Source organism: Pseudopipra pipra, chromosome 6, assembly GCF_036250125.1.
Source record: "Pseudopipra pipra isolate bDixPip1 chromosome 6, bDixPip1.hap1, whole genome shotgun sequence".
Classification (NCBI taxonomy): domain Eukaryota; kingdom Metazoa; phylum Chordata; class Aves; order Passeriformes; family Pipridae; genus Pseudopipra; species Pseudopipra pipra.
The window spans coordinates 43,515,264-43,538,975 of record NC_087554.1 but is presented as its reverse complement, the minus strand read 5'-3'; the positions used below and the strand labels follow the sequence as shown (position 1 = coordinate 43,538,975).

Sequence of the window (23,712 nt, the reverse complement as noted above, 5' to 3'; positions counted from 1 at the left end):
TCTGATCATCTATGGATAGAACACTGCACATTTATTCTTGTAAATATGCCCATATCTTCCTGCTTATTTAAATTCATTTTCTTTATTTCAGTTTAATCTGGCCTTTTTTATTCCTATTTGTAAGTGTGGCATTTTTTATTGAATTGATGGTATCTGTATCTAAATAAGTACATAAAAATTACACACATCCTATGGATGTTGATTTCTTTCAAGAAATTAATTGCAATACATGAAAGGGGAAAATTTCCTTGCTGTGAGTCCACCAAATTGCACCAACCAGAAAATCTGGCCTTTAATATTTTGAAAAACGTTCATTTTACATCCTTTATTACTGTAATGTTGCGGGTAATAAACAGGAATTCATTATTCTTTCATATGAGCTAAATATGTTCATACAATACCTTTGTACTGATGATATTAAAGGCATTACAGACATTCATGCTTCAGTTCCTAAAGTCTTCTGGCATGCAGGTGACTATTATTAGCTGCACACCACTGGAAAGATGAAATGTAGGTAAATAAATGACTTGCCCAAAGTCTTGCTACTGCAGAGCTATGCAGAGATTATTATCTGGGCACTATTGTGGTGATGTTGATTTGAGGAGTCTATCCAAAGCCTCAATGAGAAATGTCACAGCAATGCTCCTGACAATCAGCCAGGAAGTGCAGGTGGCTCTGAATTGCCCACTGGAGGAGGCTGACTTAGCTTGCAGCTCACTCTTCCCTAGAAGATCTTAGTCCTTTCCATTGACTAAAGAGAGACTAGTCTCAACAAACTAAATGCTGCTTAATTTAATCATTAGACTAAATATGAATGCCCATATACTTCCTCTATGCCTTTCATCCTTGAACTCCTTTAGATACTAAAATCTTCAGAGCAGATTCTGTCTCTAAGCTGTCCTGAAAATATATATGGCTGTTCACATATGGATACTGTTCTTATCAGCAAGAATTGAAACAGGGATTTTCTGAGTACAGAACAGAGGCACTTAATATCAAAACAGAAGTAGTACTATCCCTTGCTCGAGGGCATCAAGAAGATGTTTTTATCAAAGCAAGGACAGACTACCTCCCTACTATGTCAACATACTGGTATTTCTCCAGTGCTTGAACAGATAGTAATTACTAGGTAGTAATCAGGTTCTGAACATCAGTTGGTTCACCTACCAAAACTGCCTCATCCTTTTCAAATAAAAATATTCTCATCTCTCTTGCCTCTGAATATATAAGAGCTGGCCACAGTAGAAGGCTGTGGAAGTGAGTCAGGACCAGGGAGCACTATCTGGGATGCTAGACTCCATTTCTAGCCACTGCAGAGATCCTAGAAGCTATAGACAGAAATCTCAGTGCATGAAGAAAATAAGTTTGACGTGTGGGCCAACCAAACAGGAACAACAGAAGTGGGGCAGTGGACTGGTGACTAAAGTGATTTAGAACAGCTGTCTCTATAGAGCAACATATAGCACAACAGTTGCAGTTCCACAGCACAATTACTCCTTATGACCTGTTCACTAATAGTATTCTTATAAACTAACAAAAAGCAGAATAATGTGCAACACTAATCACCACCTGATTTTCCACTGTGAGAAACAAGAGTGAGTAAGAACGCATAATCTTTCTTTTTTGCTCATACTTCCCTCTCTCCTGAAAATTGCATAGTAGCAGCAGAGCTGAATAGCTGCAACAAAGCTTTCCATCGCTGTCAGAAGTGCTTGGATAATGGTGCTGTATTAGGGCAGGGCTGAAAGCCCATGATGTCACTGCTACTGCTTCTGCACCTTCTGTCCTTCAATAATTCCAGGGGGACAGTAACACCACAACTACTGCAGTCTTGTAAGTACTAAATCATCAGCATAATACTCAAATGATAAAAAGCTGCTTAAGAACTCCTCGGAAAGGATTTTTAATTTTAGGTTCAAATCTCAACCCACTATGAAACAGAATCACAATGCTGTGACCAAAACAGAGATGCCAAAAGAAAGCAATGCCTTTGCCCATTTGCAGACTAAGCTACTGTTTCTCAACAACAACAACAACAACAAAGAAGAAGAAAAAAGGACGACAGGTAAGTGGTTAAAATATTTACTATACATCCCTCCTCTAGTTTATCATAACTGCAGTTCTGTAAGTTTCTCTAAGTTCTTCTGTACTCCCAAAGCTCTCAGGAAAATGATGTTTCTGTTATATTTCTGGTCCAATCAGAATAAGCAAAAGCAGAAATCTTACATGAAAACATGTTCATGTTTGCCCATGGAGTCTCAACACCACACATATCCCCAGAGGTGAATCTATAACACGTTTAAACACACATTTTTGCATTCAAAGTTAAGTGATTGAGAGTCTCAGACTTCTCAGACAGAGACTGTTCAGATCAAGGTGTTTGAATCCAATGGGAAAACCTGACCCATGAGGTACATTTCATGACTCAGAAATTATCACCAAGACTGGCAATAAGCCTGCCAACCTGTACCAAGAACTTGCATTTCCTTCATTTACCTCACCAGGGGAAAAAATCATACAGGTTCTCTCGTCATACTTTCAGTTCTGAGAATTTCCCCTTAGTATTTGGGAGTGAATCTCTTAATGAGAAGGGCCTTAATATTTGATTCTTCACAAATGCTGAGCCTCTAAAATCCTGTGAAATTTGGCAGGGGCTGACTAGGCTCAGTACTTCCGCAAAGTAGAAAAACATCTTAATAACCTCCTAATGGACTGCTGAAAATCATAGTTTCAGCAATCAGGATGAAAGAACTGGCTCTTTTCAAACGCTTACAACACAGAAATAATTGATAACATTTGAAAACTATAAAAAGAGGTGCAAGAAAGAGAAATAGATTTGTATTTTAACCCCATTTGAGGGAATTGGACAAAAGGGCTTTGCTTGGATGGGCAAAGCAGAAAACCACCTCTCTCAAAATTAAGAAGAATATTTCCTTACAATGCATCAAAGTTTACCTGAAACAGAAAAGTATGTTTTACATTTCTGTTTCCCATAGTGAGGGAGGTGGCTGGCACTCATGCAGAGGAACACTTTCCCACAATCCACCCTGCATACTCACACTTTGCAATTTTGTAGAAAACATCCTCCAGCCCTTTGGTTCTCTAAACAAATTTCAGAGCCCAAGTTCCTCTGTTCTGTTTTCAGACAGTTCCCTTGTCAGAGTCACTCTTTGTGCAGTGGTGAAACACACTGATTTCCTCAAGTTTACCTAAACTCAGCTCAAAAAATATCAGACTGGACTCACAGTAAAGCAAAGCAAAAGATCTTGTAGAGATTTAAAGTCCTTTTTTTTTTGTCATTATAAAATGAACATCGGATGCAATTCTAATAATATTAGCTTAAAATGGATTTCATATCTATTTGCTTAATTACTCCTACTTAGAATTCTCAGACAGGTTCCAGCTGCTTCAGTTGAGGGTTTGGCTTTAAAGCAATATGATGTCTTTCACATGCTGCCCTTGGCTTCTACAACCTATGTATTTAGATATGGCTGCTACAGTTCACTACAATCAAGTCTGGACTAATAGGCTTTTAAGGATTTTACCTGAAATCAAGGCATTTGAGTACTTAATCACAGAAACTACTTTCTGAATTCATGCCTAGATAGGAGTGACTGAATATCAGCTATGCCAATATCACTGATGCTTTTTCCAATAGCTGGGTTTAATAAACATTTTCTGCACCTTCTTAGCGTACCTGCTTGTCAGGTGCCCCATATCTGCTCTAGGCTGTTTGTATTATGAGGGATTATCCACATTTCCACATGAATTATTAGAAAAGGCATTGGTTCCATATGTATTCTGTGACATTTCCAATTTTGGGAGGTGTTAAACATTTCTGTAGGTATTCCAAACAATATATTTTATTAAGGATATTTTGGACATATTTTTACAAGTGTACTTTTCTTATTACGTCAAGCCTGATCTTAGTTATCACTGTGTTTCCAGAACCCTATTTTTGCAACCAGATGCAAGTGGTAGAAACAAATGTTTTAAATACAGTATACTATGTGGATTTCAGCCCTAGAAAGTAATACTGAAGTTAGGATGATCTGATTTGCTGCAGTTGTCAGAGACACAGAATAGTAGTATCTGCTAGGACCTGGCAGAGGCTGAGTCCCCTCAGTCTCCACTCTTGGGTTTGTAGCATTTAAGGCACAAAGCTTCAGCTGCACAGCATCAGCTGTTTTCATCTGAGTCAAAAAACTTCAAGGAAGCAGAGCACGTGGTTGTTTGCTGTGCTGATTAGTGGTGGCCTATGGTACAGTCCACACTTTGCAAAAATTACTTGCTTCCTATACAGCACAACATATATGGATAGCCCAGTGCTACTGTCAAGAACCTGTTTGCATTCAAGTCCTTTTTCACACAGCTCTGCCAAAGAACATAATCTTCACCTTTGCTACTTTCCACAAAGCACCTTGAACAAACCTCCAAACCCTTCACAGGTAGAAAACAATAACACAGCAAACACAAAACAATCATATTGCTTTGGAGATGCATTTAGGCTGCTTAGCACATGATCTGAGAACAGTCTACAAAATCTCCAGCTGCACCACGAGATGGTGCTCAGTTTCCTCTGTAAGAGGCACATGGAGTACCACCATGAGTCAAGAAAGTTTGCTTGAGCTGGGTACTGACATTCCCAGCCTAAGCACATAGACAGTTGGGTTTGTAAATGATTCTCTCTATGAAGCCCTGCTTGATACAGCATTCTCTGAAAAATACTGCTGTGCTCCTGAAAGAGTCACCCAGCCAGTGACGAACTGCAGAAAATCCCACTGAGTCTGCAGAGCTGAAAACTTGAAATCTACTGCATTCACAGCAAAAAAAAAAAATTAATATGCTTGAAATTAATCAAAGTGTGACCAGTGAGAGAAATACTATAAACTTTTATTACAATGAGAATTGATCGATTTTATTGGCGCTCCTTTCAATGGCAATGATGATTTATGAAGCAAGTTTCCCTTAATCTAAAATTATCCTAAGCAGAAAAATATCAAAATATAATAAATTGGAAGTAACAAACTTTCATTCTTTCCAGTATCACAAAACATGGAACTAAATGAGGCTAGTTTTCTGTCCATCAGAAAAAAAAAACAACAGTGATATTACCCACACTTGTGGCATCATTATTTTGGCAATTTTAGGACTATGATCAGTATTTTCATAAGAGAACACAACACTATGGCAGAAAAGGCAATGGTAACAATCTAATTATGGTGTATGCAATTAAAGTTACAGTAACTGGTAACTACCAGCGTATGATTTGACCAACTGGGTACTGACCTCTAAAAATCTCAGTGGTCGTCTATAAATATGCTTATTCTGTCATGTATTAAAGTTCAGTTAGAGTTGCTACATGATATTTGATGTCATCTTCCACAGTAGAATTGGCTACATTTTAGCAGCAATGGATATTTCATCTGTAACAGCCCTTATAAACAAAAGTCCTGGCTTCATTCACTATCCTACTGAACAAACTCACCTTACCAACCTACAAGGAAAAAGAAAATCAACAAACCTCTCACATTTCCATAGCTCTTTCAAGGGGTCTCTTTGCAATCCAAACATTTTTTTTATTATTTCTGCCTTTAAAAAAGAATGATGGAATTCCAGCAACATTTGAACTAGGCAGTTTTGCTCTTGCACAAAATGTGCAAACCCACTTTGTTCAAATTAGAACCTCTGCCATTATAAACTCTACAAGATGCATGCATCTTTGCACATGCCAGTCGGAATGTAGGGAATCCATTCAAACCTAGAACCCATCATATGCATGCAAATGGACTCGGGTTTTGGGACAATGAAATATCAAACATATGACATCTTTCCCCAACTCAGCTAAGAAAGGCCTGTGTTTTTGCATTTGGTGAATACTGTCCTTCATCTCAAAGCTAAGAGTTAAGCTCCAAGAATTCATGAGGAACACCACGCCAGATGGAAGATCAAAACTTTGTTTAAATTCCTGAACACTGTAAGAGAATTTTTCACTAGCGATTCCAAAGAAGCCAACAGCTTGGTGAAGGTAGCAACAGCTTGCAACCTGAAAGATGCCATGTGAGTCAAAAGCAATACCAGCTACGTCTTCTTTTCCCTACCAGTTCAAAACAGTGGACTGAATAATTTCAAGTAAGATTCCCCTACAAAGAAAAAAGGAACAGAAAACACACTAATCCAAATTATGTCAACATTCTAACAGTTTACTAATACACAATTAAACCCTTACCTGAACTTACTCTCACATTAACAGTTAATTAGCATAATAACTTTCTGTTTTGTTTCAAGCTTGCTAGTGATTCTGTATTCCTATTTCATGAGCAAACAAAAATATTAAGATATCCTTGGATGATTGAAACTCTGTCTGCTGATTTGACTTCCATTTCATGGTCAGGCCTGTATACTGTGAAATTCACCAAGAGGAAGAAGTTATTTTTCCATAATGAAGTGTGCATATACGAGTGTTTAATATAGCAACCACTGAAGTGACACAAATCAAAAACATATTTAACTGGGAAAATTACTTGAGAACTTGTCTCAGGCTTTCTAACTTTTCACATTCAGAATGAAAATGTTCATCATATTCTACTAGCTAGGAATTAGTTTATGATGATATAATGAACCTTCACCACTGATCAGACTTGGCACCTTGGCCAGGTTTCTCGTGGCATTAGAATCAGCTTTTCCTGAAAAGAGTAGAAGATAAGACATTAGAAAAGAAGACATTACTTCTGAAAGGTTTGCTAAGAGCAAGTTTCCAGAGAAGCCGCAGCAATGCAAGCTTGCCATTATACACCAGTGTGCACCAACTTGACCAAGCGACACCCTCTCTGGGAGAAAAAGGTTTCTTGTTCCCTCTCACTCATTCTGTCTTTGCACTAACAGTAAATACATCTAAAGTGATTATTTCAGAGGTAGACCACAAATCTGTAGCTCTCTTTTCCCCAGCTCACTTCAGAGCAGCCAACATTCAAGCACAGAAGCGCCAAATGATATTTTTAAGTGAACTTCTTACTCATGTGTGTAATTGCAGTTCTTTGCTCTCTGAGAGAAATTTTTTAGGAGCAGTGCCTTTTGCCAGACAAACCAGCCTTACAGTGCAAAATATAGGCAATGTGATGGGTCACAGTGGCAGGACAGTAGCAGTCACTGAGGAAATAGGTGGGTGCTATAAGGACTGTTAAGCATGGAAAACAGCTCCCTGCTGTGGAGAGGCAATTTTTCTCTGTCATTATCAACCCTCCCACTATTCATTCATGGAAACAGTATCCAATATTTAAGTGCTAATGCAGGCATTATTTGATTTTAAGATAGTCAACAGCCTGACACATCTTAATCCTGGAAACAACATATTTCATACTGCTACACAGCTCCCTGATACTACCACTCACACATCAAGTTTCTTCAAACTCAATGTCTTGTGTAGAAAAAGAAAATCAATGAAATGGAAAAAGAAATTACCAAATACTTGAGGCCTGGACACCATAGATGACACTGTTTCAGGCTACCTTCAGCCCTCTATTTCTCTGTAAGACAGCAAAAATCTTGCCTTTTTAAGCCCCTTTAAGCCCTTGGAGAAGCTCCAAGGACTGTACGTGCTGTGAAGAAGATGAAGATGAGGAAGAAGGGGTACCAAAGACCCCAAAACCAGCTCTCGAAGGGGTATGTCAGGGGGCAGAACCGGAGGTGGATAGATCTGGGATTGGATGGACCTTATTATAAAATCATAGAACCACTGTCTGGGGTGCGTGCATCGTGTGTATTCCCTGGGCCTAAAGCCTGATTAAAGGACCCATTCTTTTTATCTTATCTTATGTACAAAATTGGCCCAGAGTCTTTTTCTCCACGGTCTCTTTAGGCAAAATGTCATGATGTCCGCAAGCTTTAAAGGCTATAGTTCCTTCCTGAGTGTACTGGAGCTACCTGGCAGGGAGTTAATTTTCTTCATAGCAACCTGCATGGTGCCATGTTTTGGATTTGTGAGCAAAACAGTGTTGATAACACACAGGCTGGGGGAGAGTGAGAGAGCAGCTGTGTGGTGTTTAACAACCTACAGGGGTTAAATCAAAACACTACGGAAAGTGGAAGTGATGACAGTTGATCTGAAAAGAACATCAATTTATACATGAAAAGTGGTCAAAATAACAAACTGAGAAGCTTACTAGTTTTTCTATCAAAGCCTCTTTTTTCCCAGGCATCCTGGCTAAGATCCTGCAAACATTGCAACAGAAAAGGAGGCAAGACATCCTGTTTTCCCCAGACGTGAGAAAGGAAGCTCATAATACAATAACTGGTGGATAAGAGAGAAACATTGCTGACCAGCAGCTAGTCAATTCAATGTATCATTAAACAATACCCAACACCCCAAGACTTCTTCCTAGATTACTCCAAGCTTCACCCACAGTATCTTTCTCCTCTGGAAAACAAAACCAAGAAAACCCCTACCCCAAACTTTTCATATTGCGTAATATTTGTTATAGCATCGAGGATTCCAATATTTAATTAGTATTTCTAACATTAAGTAATGGGCATCTAGCTTAGTGACTGATAGGATGATTGGTAAGGTTTGTTTTGACTGTTCTCTTCAAAACAGTTCTCATTTTTAGTTATGATCCCATGGAAGGGGTGAGAGGCTACAGGAATTGAAAGTTATATATATAAAAATGTACAGCACACACAAAGTCAACCTTTTAAGAAGTGGCAAGGAGTCAAGAAAAGTTGCTGGAGTAGGAATGATAGCCAGTAAACCAGCAGAGCTCTTTTCCAAAAACAGGTCATTGATTCCTGACAGATGATTGCTGAGTTTCCAAGGTTAGTTTTCTTTCCTGTTAGGTCCCACCACACCAGTTTAGGTAAAAATAGCACAGAATGCATTCCGCCAAGTTCTGTTCTCAACACTGTCATTTCTCCATACTGATGACCTTAAAAGACCTGCTGAAGTCTCTCCCTGAGCACTGAAACTGAAGACTCAAACTAGAGACTTCAGAAGGATGGGACAGTATTAGTTGGAAGATGAAGGCTAACAGCTGTTAACTAAGAGTTTGGCATAGCTGAAGCTATGGACTTGCATTTGTAGCCCAGATTTATGCCCCTTGATGAAATATTCCAGGATGCAAGGGCCTTGCGATATAGTAGCAAATGCTCTGTTGGGGTGGGTAGACCAATTTAAAAGACCAGTTGGCATCACAGAGGTAAACCCATCTCAGCTGCTGAATTCTGGTAAGACACGGCTGCCTGAGTAGAGAAGTTGGCTGTAAAAGTACTTCACATAGATGCGCACGTACCGAAGAGTCGGGTTACCAAAGAACATCGCAATAACAGACAGGTGGACTGTACTGCCAGGATTAAAGTGTCTCAGGTGGATCTGGACTGACAACACAAGGGTAAATTATTTCTGGCTCCATGGGCCCATTATGCCTCAGGTCGGCAGGGAAGAGATGCAACATTCAGATGGGCTCATGATTGTGGGGTGGACTTAACCATGGACACTATCCCCCAGGGTATCCATAACTGCAAAACATGCTGCAATCAAGCACGCCAAGCAGGTAAAGCCCCTGTGGTACAGGGGATGATGGTCGAAATATAAATATGGGGAGGCCTGGCAGATTGATTGCATCACACTCCTGCAAACCTGCCAAGGCAAGCACTATGTACTCACAATCAGTGAAACAACTATTGGATGGCTGGAGACGCACCCTCTGCCTCATGCCCAGAACACCATCTTAGGCCTTGAAAAGCAAGTCCTGTGGCGACACGGCACCCCAGAAAGAACTGAGTTGGACAATAGGGCTCATTTCAAAAGTAGCCCCATAGACACCTGAGCCAGGGAGCACAGTATTGAGTGAGCATATCATATTCCCTATCATGCACCAGCTCTGGGAAAATCGAACAGTGCAATGGACTGTTAAAAAACACATTGAAAGCAATGGGTCATGGGACCTCCAAACATTAGGATCTACATTTAGCAAAGGCCACCTGGTTAGTTGACACTAAAGGCTCTAACAATTGAGCTGGCCCTGCTCAGTCAGAACCTCTATGTACCATAGAAGGGGATAAAGTCCCCGTGGTGCATATAAGAAGTGTGTTAGGGAAGATAGTTGGGATTAGTTCTACCTTAAGCAAAGGCAAATCTACCTGTGGGACTGTTTTTGCACAAGGACCTGTGTGCACTTGGTGGGTAGTCAGAAGGACAGGAATACATGATGTTTATCCAAAGGGGATTTGATCTTTGGGTGAGAACAGTCTGTAATGTTGAATTGTGTAATACTGGTTGCTGACTGACATTGCTACTGTGTGCCATAACTATCATGAACACTGAATATGGACTGCTGCAGATACACCAGTTGTGAGCTCCTGATGCAGCTTGGAACCAGCCAACAGCACACCAGCTCTCCTGCCCTAGAAGACATCTAGGATGGATAGAACCCACAGTCATGGATCAAATGAACTCAACAGACATCTTGGAGGGACGGACTATGACTACGGAAATTATATCTGTGCTTGTGCATATACGTATATAGTTGGAAGATGTAGGATTTGGGCATGATGTAGATGGTGGAGAATAAGGGGTGGATAATGTCCTGGTTTTGACCAAATACAGAGTTAATTTCTCATAGTAACCATGATGGGGTGCAGCCTGGAGCTGTGTGGGTGTCGCCAAGACCCCAGTGTTATTCAGTATTATCTTACTGATAATAAGTGGGGGTGGGGGAAAGGGACTTTCCTTTCCAGGAAGCAAGAGCATTCATTTCCTGTCATGGGGAAAATGTGGTGGGTGGAGGGTCTGTCCACCATTGTTTTTCATTGTCCGGGCCTTGGTGAATATTTTGTGTGTAAATCATCCTCTCTTTGTACATTTTTGTTATTAATATTGTTCCTGTTACTGTTCAATTTCTTATTTCACCGCTGTTTCCAGTAAATTGTTCTTATCTCAATCCATGATCTCTGTCTTTTTTCTCCCACCAAAGTGGGGCTGGGGACTGGCTCCCACTTTTTAGTGGGAGTACTAAATTGGGGAATACAAATCTGAAACCACAACATGAAGTCAAGAGGGTTTTTTTCCCCATTGGAGACTTAGAATGGATTTGAATCAAACAAGTCTCAGAGAAAAGACCTCGCTTTGTAGTAGCTGCCACAGGGAAGAGGAATTTGCTGTGTTATGTAATAAAGCTTATCTGCACAGCCACAAAGGAGCTCAGAGAGAAATCAACCAAAGGGGGAGCCCAAATAACCCATTAGCCCATCAGAGGCATATATTCACGTCCAGAGGAGGACAGGGGCACACTGTCAGGTGGGAACATAAATTCTGAGCAATGAACACCTTGTCCAGGTCTGTTCCAGCACTGTCCCAGCAGAGCCATTAGTTCTAGTGTCCAAGCATGATACTCACCACAAGACATCTGGAGGAGCTCTTGAGATCACCTTTTGGATTAAGGGGGTTGCTGCATAGGGTGTAACATATGATATATAGAGGAAAAGCAGTTTGGGATCAGACAGACTTACTATGGGATGTTTAGGGGAGAAACCAAAGGCACAAAATGGGAGGAGTTTAGATGATTTTTCAAAGAGCAAGAGTGGGAAAATAGAGCAGTAAGGGGATAAAAAGGGCTGGTCATGTGTAAATAATTGCTGGTCAGTATGTTTTCTTGGATGTGCCCTGTGCCTGATCAGTGCAGCCTGTCCTGTCTTATTCAATTCCTTTCTCTATCTTTCCTGGGTGAGGGCCCTCTATTATTGGTGCATGAGTGTGTGTGGGGCTAAGAGTGCCGCAACCGGAGTCAGACCATGGGTCAGCAGGCCCAGATGTTCATGCTGCCAGAGACTGGAAAGAGCATGTGTGGGGTCTGTGAGTAAGTGTGTGATCAGTAGCAACGGGCCTTGCCAGCAATACATCTGCAGCCTTGCTACTGACTGAATCTAGGAACAAGAAGAGGCAGTAGCCTCATCTCTCTCAGGCTGTTGGATCCGGAATGGTAGATTTTCCTCTAACAGAATTCTTAGTTTACCATCTGACAAAATACCTGGGAAGACTGCTGTTCTACCACCTGACACAAGGAAAAGTCTTTCAAAGACAGGCTAGCTCCCTTCCTTTCTTCTGCATTCAAGTGCAGCAGCAGCACGAGGCCAGAGCAGCACACTGAGTCTGAGACTATTCAAAGGTAAGACCATTCTCACAGCCAGGCTGTACAGATGCTACAGACACCAGCTTTGCTTTCACCACTACAACATGACATATTAATGACTTGTCACTTCTCAGGCTGCATAAGTATTCATTTCTTCATGATTATGTTTAAATGGAGTTAGGAGATATTAGAGTCACAAATATGATGTGTATGTTTAATCATACCACTTCACTTTCAAAATAATGTTTTCATGTTAGAGTACTATTAAGCTTTTATTAAAATGACAGCAATATCACTAGGAATCAGATAAGTGCACTTGGTTTTACAACATTTTGATTAGATTAGTTAGCACGGCTTCCTATTTACTTGTGATGATACAGAAAAAAGAAAACTTTAAACCTCTCCCAGAAAGTTACACATCATAGATTCATATTTTATGCTGTTACAGGGACACTAACTAAAATGAAACATTAACATTGAATAAGGCACTAAATATATCGAGCATGGCAACTGAGATGGGAAAATCAATCTCATATTGTAGCTGTCTTCTATTGTAAAAGACTGGTCCAAAATTACTGGATTTGAAACAACATGTTAACTGTGGGATCTCACAGAGACACAGGATTATCTGTGTAGTAATGATTGGAATGTGATTTTTCATTCTCTTCCATTTGTGCCTTTAGCAACAGGTAGGAGAAGAGGATCAGGATTTTCTGCGGCATCACAAGTGACAGGAAAATAGGTGATGGCTTGTCTGGCATGCTTTAGTGAGAAGATAAGGCCTCGTTATGAAATAACAAGTGATAAGACAGAAGTATTCACTGTCCCAAGCAACTACTTTTTTAAGATCAAACCTCACAAAGAGCTACTGTCAAAGTATGTGACTGTAACTATTGACATGCCACATAAAAGGCTTGTGAGAAGGAGAGAGAACTAGGCCAAGAAAAAAATACATGTAGTATCCCAGAAAGAATAGAGTGAAAACGCCTCCAAAAGCTAACAAATCTGTAGAACATACAGCTCTGTCCTCCACACTTAATATTGGGTAGAATGCTGAAAACCATCCCCATCTGACCTTTTATAAAGTGGGATCACTGGAAAGGAAATAAGAAAATTAAGGACTAGATACCTTTGAAAAAATGAAGAAAAATCAGAGCACTAGATACAACACAAACTATAAAACTATCACAACTTTAACTTTCTTTAGAGTGAACCATGCATTTTAAGAACAACTTTACAGGAGATGGACGACTTTATTTAGGAAATCCTATTTTAAACCCCCAAATATATGTAGGTAAATATATAAAGATATTTAGACTACACCTATTTTCCCCATAACTCCAACCAACAAAATTGTGCTAACCATTATGTTTGCATTGTGTTGAAGAATCACTCAATGCACCTTCAAACAGTTTCTTTGGAGATCCTGGTCCTGCTTTTAGTTGTGCTGATTTCACACTCAAAGGAAAAGATAGTTACTATACAGCTACATATGTGTGAGCAACAGCACTGTTGTGTCCTAAATTTAAACTCTGTCGGTGTGGAGAAACAGATAAGATCAGTTTAGGTATCTTCAAAAGTGAAAGGAAAGGATGAGATGAGTATTAAAATAAATACAGAGACAGTAAAAAAAGTTCCAGTACTAGGAAAGTATGAAAGTCTGCCATTTCAGAATTGTGAAATACAATAGTGACAAGACAGAGAGAGAGGGTAAGATGAAATGATGGAAAACAGTATTTTGCATCAGATATATGACAACCCAAGATACGTAAGACAATAACACTCAATGCTTTCAATGAAAATTAAGAGTAAGTACATTGAAAATTAAAGGCTTACCTGGGATAGTATGTTAGACTCCTCTCAAATAGCATGAGCTTCAGTGCTTGAAGTGGTAGGCTCTTAACCTATATGTTCCACGAAACCCCAAAAGTACAGCTCTGTTCACCTTTAAAACCATGCACCAGGTCCCTTCTGTTCAGTTAGCAGTGGTGACTGCTTGACCTGAAACTCTTTAAATGATTGGGAATCCCATTTGTCTAGTTACTTTAAAACACTTCTGCTCATTTCAACAGACCCTAGCAGACTCATGTTTGTGGATAACTCCCTCTGCACAAGTAAATGTCAGTGTGCCTGCAGGAGCGGTTACAGTGATATTAGGTCTGCTTCTGCCCAACCATATTTTATTCATGCAAGGGTAAAGTTTTTCACCAATCCCCAGCAGGTTCCCTTCTTGAAAGCAGGACAGCTGACCTGAGTAATTGCAACAGGCAGCAAAAACACAAAGTGTTGGAGGGACTAGAAGTAGGGTTGCTCATTTTCAGCAAAGTACAATAAAAATAAATTAGGAAAATCCAAAGTGCTTTAACTAAATAAATAAATAAATGAAAACCTTCAGGGGAAGACTACTGAAAAATGCAACAGGCTCAACTATTAAAAATGCATGGTAGCAAAATGATTCAAGATGTTTCTATGCTTATGAGGAAACCAACAAAAGCATTGAATTCAGACTATCTTCCCACTGCTCTGATTATAGGATTCTCTTTTCTCTCTTTTTTTTTGAATGTTTCTTTCAATCAGTGGTAGATTTTTATTTCATGAAAACCAGACCATTGCTACTTGCTACTCAAGCTGATTTCCCACCTGAAGACAGACTTCCATAGCTCAGCTCTTAGCAGCCAGCTGTCATGAAAAGTTGAAGATGTTAACAAAAACATCAGATTGTTGTCCAGTACTAGAGGAACTGATATGGATCCTCAGATGACACACATCAAGAAGAAGTGTGGTGCAAGTGTTTTAATAGAGTTACAGGTGGCTGAGCAGCAAAAGCATATGAAGTCTCAGGAAGCAAAAGATCCTATTTTTATGGAAATGTCCTCAGCATTACTGGGTAAAATCTGGCAATCTCAGCTACTAGATTCAAGACACTTTTTCCTATTGCACATTCTGTCTTGAAATATAGTGTGAAAACTTCAAAGAGCAAAAGGAATGCTACAAGACCTGTCAAGATTTGTCATACACTGGTTGATCCCACTTGTAGCAGTTTAATCCCACACAACAACTAAGTACCCATGCAGCTGCTTGCTTACACCTCTCCTCCCCTCAGTGGGATGAAGAGGAAAATCAGAAAAAGGTAAACCCCATGGATTGAGATAATAATTTAATAATTTAAATAAAGTAAATGATCATAAACAAGCTCCTGTGGCACATCAGGGCTTGCCCCTTGCAACAGGCTCCTAGGGACCACTTCCCAAGACCGAAAAACTAATTGCTTGCACTTATTGAAAAGCAGGGTCTCAATCAGGTGGCATTGATGAGGAGGGGAATCTCAATCTATTGTCTGATTAGGTGTGTATTTTTTTTCCTATCTGCAACCACGGATAACCTTTTAAATTCTACAAATACTATACACGTAGGAAAAAAAAAAACAAAGAAATGCTGTCTGCTGTCTAATGCTACAAATCTATTCTTAGACCCAAACTATGGCAAATCTGTTAAGAAACTGCTTTAGAACAAGATTCTTGGTGCTGCTACAATTGGCTTTACTACTTGAAAGCTCTGTATTTCTTTTGGGGGTGCAACACACTTCTGCTAGCTTGGATGCAGCTCAGTGATGAGGGAAAAGGCCACAGCCTCTAGAAAACACATGGACCATCCTTGCTTTTTAATCCCTCATAGCATTTCCACAGTGATGTGTAGTCTTCCATAAATACTTACACATAAAATGCAATACCGAGGATCCGCCAGTTCAGGAATCTGGTTACAAGTAAGACAAGCCTCAAAGCACACTTTAGAGATAAACAGCTCCATTCTCTGGGAAGTGCTTTTTACTTTGAGGCCTACATCAACTTTGATCAGCTCTTTGAAGTAGAGCAGAAAAGATTTGGCTTGCTCAGTCAGTCTAGAACGGGATATGATCTTTCACTATTATTTTTCACAAAGATTTTATAATCCTTCCCCCCTACTTCTATAGATTGAAAGGAATTTTCAGGGACCCAAAGATTCAGATGAAATTTATTATAGAAACCTAGGAGTAGCAAATTATATATATATATATATACACACAAATATAATATACTCAAAATGTAAGATCTAATTTTTCCTTATTCTATACCCAAATAAAATTACTTTGAATAAATATCAGGTTAAGTTGTTGCCATTCTGTAATAAAGTGAGAGTTTGAAGATTGCTTTGTTTTGGTTTGGTTTTAAATATGCATGCCTTTTTGTAGTGGAGAAGTGCATACAGTACCTGTTGTTATTGTTATGTGGTTCTTTAAAAGTTTTCATAAAGACAACAGGTTACCAGTGAAATATAATATCAGCTCATCAGGTTCCACAGGTGCTCTTCTGCAAAGCTATGAAATAACAGTTCATCCCCTTCTCGGAGAAACCTAATACAAAATTTTCACATACAATCATCTTAAGGTCTTCCCTCCTCCCCCTCCAGCTTCATATCCCACCCAACCCTTCAATTTAAGAAGATTTTTTTTAAAGAAAAGAAAAAGAAAAAGAAAATAAAAACAGCTTATAAAACAGCAAAGAAAATAAAGTTATTTTAATATATATAGAAAGAGAACAAAATGAAACTTGAGGGAAAACTTACTGGCGTTACAGTTTATCCTGATACAGTCTAGATGGGGAAAAATAAATGAAAGATGAAATTGCATCCTTCAAGGTAACAGCTGCAGACATCCAAAAACAATCAGTCCACCCTTCCGGGGACAGACACACGCAAAGAGATGTGGCCATTTTATACTTATATACAGTCTGTACAAGTTCAGGAGTGGGTGTATATGTACGGTATATTCTATGTAAATATCTGTTACATAAATATATATATATATATAGACATATATATATACATATGTATAGAGAAATATACCAATATACATATATATCCACATGTTGACACAGAAAGTTCTTGCCTTTTTATAGAAACCTGCACATCTAAGAGTATCTTCCACTCCAGACCATGTACTGATGTGAATTACAATAAAAAAATTTATAATTAAGGCATAAAAATCTCCCTCAAAACACAAGTCATACTCCAGTGTCATTTTGCTTTTTAGAAACCTTTAGCAATTTCTCTAAGAAGCTTGAAGCTCAAAATCAACCTTTACACTTGGTTTCTTTTGAATTAATTCGTATTGTTATTGCATAAATACACCATCTGTCAACACAGAATACCTGTAAAATCAGCCTACGAGATTTGTTGGTGCAATATTTAACCCTTTCCAGCTCTCCCAAAGACAGACCCTCTTCTCATTCCCCCAGTGGCCAGCCCAGAACACTTTTTATGTGCACAGACACATTTGACACTGTCCGCTCAGGTGAGGAAAGGGTTAATATACTGCCCAGTTGTGTCCTATCATAAAATGGCCACTTGCAAACAGCTAACCGCACGAACGCCCAGCCCAGATTTCAGCTAGTTCTGGAGGTTGGCAATACTTTTTTTTGGGCTTGGCAGGGAGAACAGGGATTTCTTCCAAAGGTCCCCAGCCCTGCCAGTTCCTCAGAGCCCAATCTCATCTTGCTGTCTGAACGCTAAGACTGAATGGAGTGTTTGTAACGTTCAGGGAGAAGATGAAATGGGCAGTGAAGTGGCAGATCAGGGAACCTTTGCTGGCCCTGCTTCAGTCAGAGGTTACAGGTAAGGAAGGGATAAAGAGAGGTACATGGAAAGAAAAATAGAGTTATGCTTGTAGAATCTAAGAAATGGTAATTGAAGAGAAAGCAAGCTGAGGCAGGAAGAGCCTGAGCTAGAGGGCTTCTGAGCATTGCTTCTCTCATTTAACACACTAATGCTCAGCATATCTCAGGTCATGATCCAGAAGAGGATCTTTCATTTGTAAATGCCTACTTACTTGTGAACAACCATTGCTGTGGTGTCTAATGTGGGTGAGAGCTATTGTATCAGTGCTATTACATATCTTGGTATGCTGACCTTCTCTCATGAAACCAAGGCCATGAATAGCACCATGCTAGTGGGCACTCTATCTGGACAAGTAATGCTTTAACCAGTAGAAATGGTCATATTTATTAAAGAGATATGGCCCAGAAAGGGAGGTTATACAGAATGGTAGAGAAATATAATGCAGTTTGCTTCTTAACTGGACCAATTTTATGTTTACTTATACAAATGTAGGAAAACTATTTCAGCAGCTGACACTGAATGCAGTTCCTAAAAAATAAAGGAGGGGAAAGAATAAGAGTCTATAAATAATAAAGAGCTGTAATGAGCAGCGTAATGATTGGGACACACCACCAATCAGGAGTAACATAGCAGAGAGAGTCTGTTTTCAAGCAGAACTTCTCCTAAGAAAATCTGGGTTTGGTTTTGTGCGATTAGGTTTGTCATGTGTCGTCAACCGCAACAGAAAAGTGGGAGCAAACAGCCCTGGAGCAATTGCTACGATCACCATACAGTGGTGGCTATATCCCTTCGAGGAGTTGGGTGGGGTAAGGGGAGCTCTATAGTACATGCAGGGGAGCTTCCTTCTATGACCTGATGGAGACTGACAGCAAGAGAGACTCCCAAGTCTCATTTCAAGCAAGTGAGGTCAAGAGAGTTGCTACAGCTGGAACAACATGGGAATTTCTTACGGGCTAAAGAGTGTGCTGGAAAGGGAAATATGGCTGGTCCACAGCAACATTCATCCAAGTTAGAGGCTAAAATCATTGGTGTGTTATTGATGTCTGCAGAGAAGTTTTGCCTTTTTTTTTTTTTTTTGGCAGCAATACCAAAATGTCCTGGGTCTTACCCACAGGCTCAGTCACTATTCCAGGTGAAAGGACAGATGTTTCAAACTGAAAACCAGTGTAGCCTTTATCCTGACTGCAAGACTTCTATTTCAAATGATTAAAGACCAGGCCACTGAGGCGACTGCCCTGACAACTACACAGTGCTATTATATCTCCAGAATGTGAGCAGGAAGGCTCTGCAATGCCATGCAATCAGGTGCCAGGTAGAAATGCTCAGGTGCACTCCAAAGGAACCAGCTCCTGAACGAGATTTAATGCAGCTGGGTCAGTGGGGATCCTGCATGGCAGATAAGAGAGTGCATCTGCTTGCACTGCTACACTACCATACCCTCCACACTACCATCAAAGAACACACACAGGGTTTTTGTTCATTTCCTTAATTCCGAGTCTTGCCCAAAGAAACTCAGAAATTTCCAACCATTAATACATGAAGTTGTTCTCTCCCTCTTAAATCAGTTTTTAAAAGGGAGGAAAACACCTCTTTTCCTCTAAACTAGTACAGTGGTACAAATCCAAAGCAGAGGAGATTTTTCCTGGCAGCAAGGGTGCAGGTTTACTTCGGTCTTTGTGCCTAAAACAGCAGCATCTGGTTAATTCTGGAATAATTTAAAAAAAAAAATGCTTGGGATTCCTCCTGCACAGTACTAGGACTTCTGGTAATCATCATCTAGGGCACTCAGCCCTCTTATCAGTTTCCAATGATGAGGTAAGTTTTGAAGAGGAGTATGTCTAAACAGCTGCAAATCCAGTCATCTGTCAGTTCAGCAACTGGATGAGGACAGCAGTGAAGTGAAAACAGTCTGTTACTGCATGGGGAATAGGTAGCTGGGAAGACCTTCTGCAGTTACTTTCATTATTTTTCTGATGTAAACCAGAAACTCCTTCCTTAGTGCTGAGATGGAGCATTTTCCAGAGCATATCACCTGGAAACTGAGCCAAAGACCCTCTCCTTGCAAAAGGTTAAATAGTTCCACTGCAATTAACTAACACTAATTCACTGTTTGAATGGAAGTATCTTTAGTAGCAAACAGAAGTATCTGCGACTTAGGCCACAGTCACCTCTGCTGTGTGAGGACAAAATGTTTGTTCCTTTGGATAAGCAGCCATAAGGGGCTATGGAAGGGTACTTTAAGGCAAGAATAGAACAAAAGAGATAATCGGGGCCCAAATGTTTCTAGACTCACTCTAGGTTATCTCCTGTGGGGAAACCAGATAAAGTCCCATGCACACTCTTACCCCATGTTACATTGAGGTTTCTTGCCTCTCTTCTACTTGCACTATTTGTATGGAGAAATTACAAAAATACTTTTCATTTTGGAGGGGCAAAGGTGTCTCTGACACCCTTGAGGATATATCTTAGGAAAAGGTAGGTGAGAGGGATGATTACACTTCCTTACATCAGAGGAAGCAGGAAATATTTATCCTAGTCACCAGTGACCTGAAGATATGCCAGGGCAGGAAGAAAAAAAACCTGAAATATTCTTAAATAAAAGTCAGTATAACACTAACCCTCCAACTTATCAGTGGGAGGAAAAATGTGAAGGTGGATTTCCCTGTCAGACCAGCCATTTCTTTCTCTTTCTGTACATCATCTCAGCATTAGAAATTATTCCCAAGCATGTTCCAAGCCATGATTTACTTAATTTCTCTCTCTCTCCTTCCACTCCATACCCATTTCTTCAAAGTCCTTCTCAGCAGAAGTGAGATATATATCACATTTGGATTTCTATTCTTCACACAACAAACACTCAAACTACTGAGAGACATGCTGTCAACATGCAGATTTGCAGTGCCTTGGGCACTCACACTGCAAAGGTATGAAACAACTTCCTTGCCCTCTTCCTCAGAGAATTATTCATCACTGCTCTTCCTTTGCCTCCCACCTTCCTCAGCAAAGCACCCAGCTGCCCATGCCCACCCATGCCTGCTGGACTATCTCTCTGTCCCCTGTTTGGTTTGGACACTGAGCGTTGAGGGGGTGAGTGGGATATGCCAGCCCCTGCAGGCTGCTCCGTATGCTCTGTTCTCAGGGCTGTTTGCTGTGCGGGCCGCAGGCTTCAGGCCTTTGAAGGGTCGAATACCATCTTTTGATTTACCATGGCTGATGGGGTATGGGAAAGCTTTACAACTGAAATACACAGAAGAGTTTAAAAAAAGAAAAAAAAAAAGAAGAAAAGAAATAAAAAAACCAACGTAGGAATACCTTAATAAACATATAAATGATAATAAGTAATCAAATGGAATAGATCAAAGAAGAGAAGAGACAGCTCTTAGTAACAGTATTAAATGACTTATAAGAAAACCACAATTAAATAACTCACCACTCAAAACAGTCTTTGTTTACACATATCTTTCTTGGGTTAGATGCTCAGGGGATGCTGACACCGAGCATACTCAGGTCTTCAAAGGTGGTGCTGATGACTGTTTCTCATTGGTAACAGGAGTTTGGCAAGGTCAGATAAAGATTTGGTTCTTGTTTGTGACATTTGGGCAATGAATAGTCTCCTTACAGAGTTAGACATGACTTAGAGTAAACAATTGGAAATGAATGGCTCTGGTAAGGTCATTCCTCCTCAAATTCTGTTTCTTCAGCAGCAAGGTAACTGTGCTGTTTTGATAGAAGGAAAGTCCTGTTTCAAGGAAATTATCTCATAGCTTTATAAATCTGAAGAGAGGAGAGGTGGAGCTCAATCTGGGTTCCAACAGTCTAAACTATCCTTTTGCTGAGTGCTCACTTCTAGGGGAGTGCTCACAGGTTTCCCCTGATGCACCCTGTAGTCAACGTTGGGGAAAAGTCAACCTCCCAAAAGTTTCCAGCTGAAAAGTTAGCAAATCTGACATACACATTGCTTCAGTCCCTGCAACTACACAAAAATAGCCTTCAGTTGACACAGGAGTTTGTTTACAGATTTTGTCCCTGCATTAAACTGTCAACAACACATCTCTTTCCAAATATGTGTAGACCATCTGTCAAATCTTTAGCTACATCTTTTAGATGCCAGACAGTAAGAGTTGAACAGTCCACCTCTAGGCTAGGTGACTGGGGTCTGGCATAACAGACCCCAGTGAGTGGTAGAAGTGACCAGTGCCAACCAGGCAAACAATGTTGACAGGCCCTGAGGCAAAATATTGTCTGCCAGCATGATATAATGAAATCTGGAAAGGAAAGAGTAAACTGTAAAAAAATGATAAGTATTCAGGGTAATCAAAATCTACCCTCCTCGTATTCACATAGGGTCTACCTCTAGGAGGCCCTAAACGTCCAAAATTCCCCTTAGTCTCATTCATTCTTAAGATGAATAAATAACAGAATCAAATAAGCAGTATCTTCTTCAGGAGAAAAAGTGATAATTTTGTGATGAAGTCTGGCAGTTTTCAAGCTGTAGTACTTACCATGTGGGAGTATCAAAGGTGATAAAAGCAGCTCTTATTAAAATACTAGCACATCCCTTGCAGGTTGCAAAGAATTCTCTTTTAAGCAAAGAGAGAAACTAAGGCATAAAAGTAAAAGAACTGGCTCTGGGTTACAAGAAGATAGTGTAGAGCTAAGCAGATACTCAGCTCCCCATCACTTCCCCAATAGAAGCAGGCCACTACCATTCTTTCAGCAACTAATTTTATTTTCTGAGAAAAAAATAGCTAGCAATAATTTTCAAGAAAGGAAACAGTGGTGAAAAAATAATCTTATTTTTTCTTTATTATTAGCAGCAACTGATTAGATCAGAAGAAAATGCAGACACACATACAGATACAAACACGCTCTGGAGCTCTCTTTGCACATGTAAGAATGTTACATTCTTATGAGCTGTTCTCCAGGCATGCCATGTGAATCTATGAAATTTTCCTCCATTTAAAGTTAATATAGGCCGAAATGGCTATCATCAGAGTGCTGTTTCTCTTTATTTGAGAAGTTACTGTCACAGCTGAAGTTCATCTATTCCATTTGTCCTCTAGGCCACTCTGGATAGCACAGCAAGTGCTTTTATATTAGCTAAACACTCAATATTGCTTTATATTTCTTTGGTCAAGCTAAGCAGAGCAAATACGCAATTTTTTTTTTTTTACTAAAAATGAAGAGTTTCTATAGACCTTTAGATAGACCTTTCTTTAGACCTTGGCTTTTAAGAGATATGAACTTGTTTGATGCATCTTCTCCTCTTACTTTCTTATTCCAAAAGCAAATATTAATGGTCTGGCTTGCAATTTCAAAGCCAAAAAAAAGACACCAGATGAAATTTTAAAAAACAAGCTAGTTCCAGAGGATAACTGCTGGACAACATACTCTACAAAGCCACTACATGGTTTTCTCCTGATAACACTACAGCAGGGCTTTGAAGACGCTGATACCGTTAGGTAAAAAAATGCAGAAGTTTGTTCCAGTGGGGCTTAGAATGTTGAAAACTGACACAAGCTTTCACAGACCATACACACATCTTCATATAGAATACCCTACACATTAGAAGAGCTCTAACATTACACACTGTCATGTTAGTTTTGTCTCTGAGTCAGAACCTCTTCTTAGTTATATTGCTGAATACACATGAAGTAACAAGTTGCATCACTGAAAAGTGAAAGAAAGCTTCAACTCATGTATTTACATTATTTTCAACTCATGTATTTACATTATTTAAAGAGGCTATTTTTCATTCAGTAGAATACTTAAAGACTGTCAAGAAAATGAATTGAGGCTAATCTAATAGCACATTCACTCCCAATTGTTTTTTCATTCTTGTTATTATAGGACTTGTTTCCAATTGTCTTTTTTAATTATTTTCTGGGAAAGCGTAACTCTGAGGAGACAGAACAGAATTCTTTGGGATGAGGAATGC

General features: G+C 39.7%; 1 protein-coding gene across 29 annotated transcripts in view; it reads right to left on the bottom strand.

Moving 5' to 3' along the window:
* The window catches only part of NRXN3 (neurexin 3), a 996,746-nt gene that overhangs the window by 620,631 nt on the left and 352,403 nt on the right, over positions 1-23,712 (bottom strand). For 21 of the 29 annotated variants that reach the window (XM_064658888.1, XM_064658876.1, XM_064658879.1 and 18 more), the window contains one exon: positions 16,725-16,751. The exons of the other annotated variants lie outside the window; for them this stretch is intronic. In XM_064658888.1, the coding sequence (XP_064514958.1) occupies positions 16,725-16,751 (27 nt within the window). The remainder of the gene's footprint in view (positions 1-16,724; positions 16,752-23,712) is intronic. 29 annotated transcript variants of the gene reach the window in all.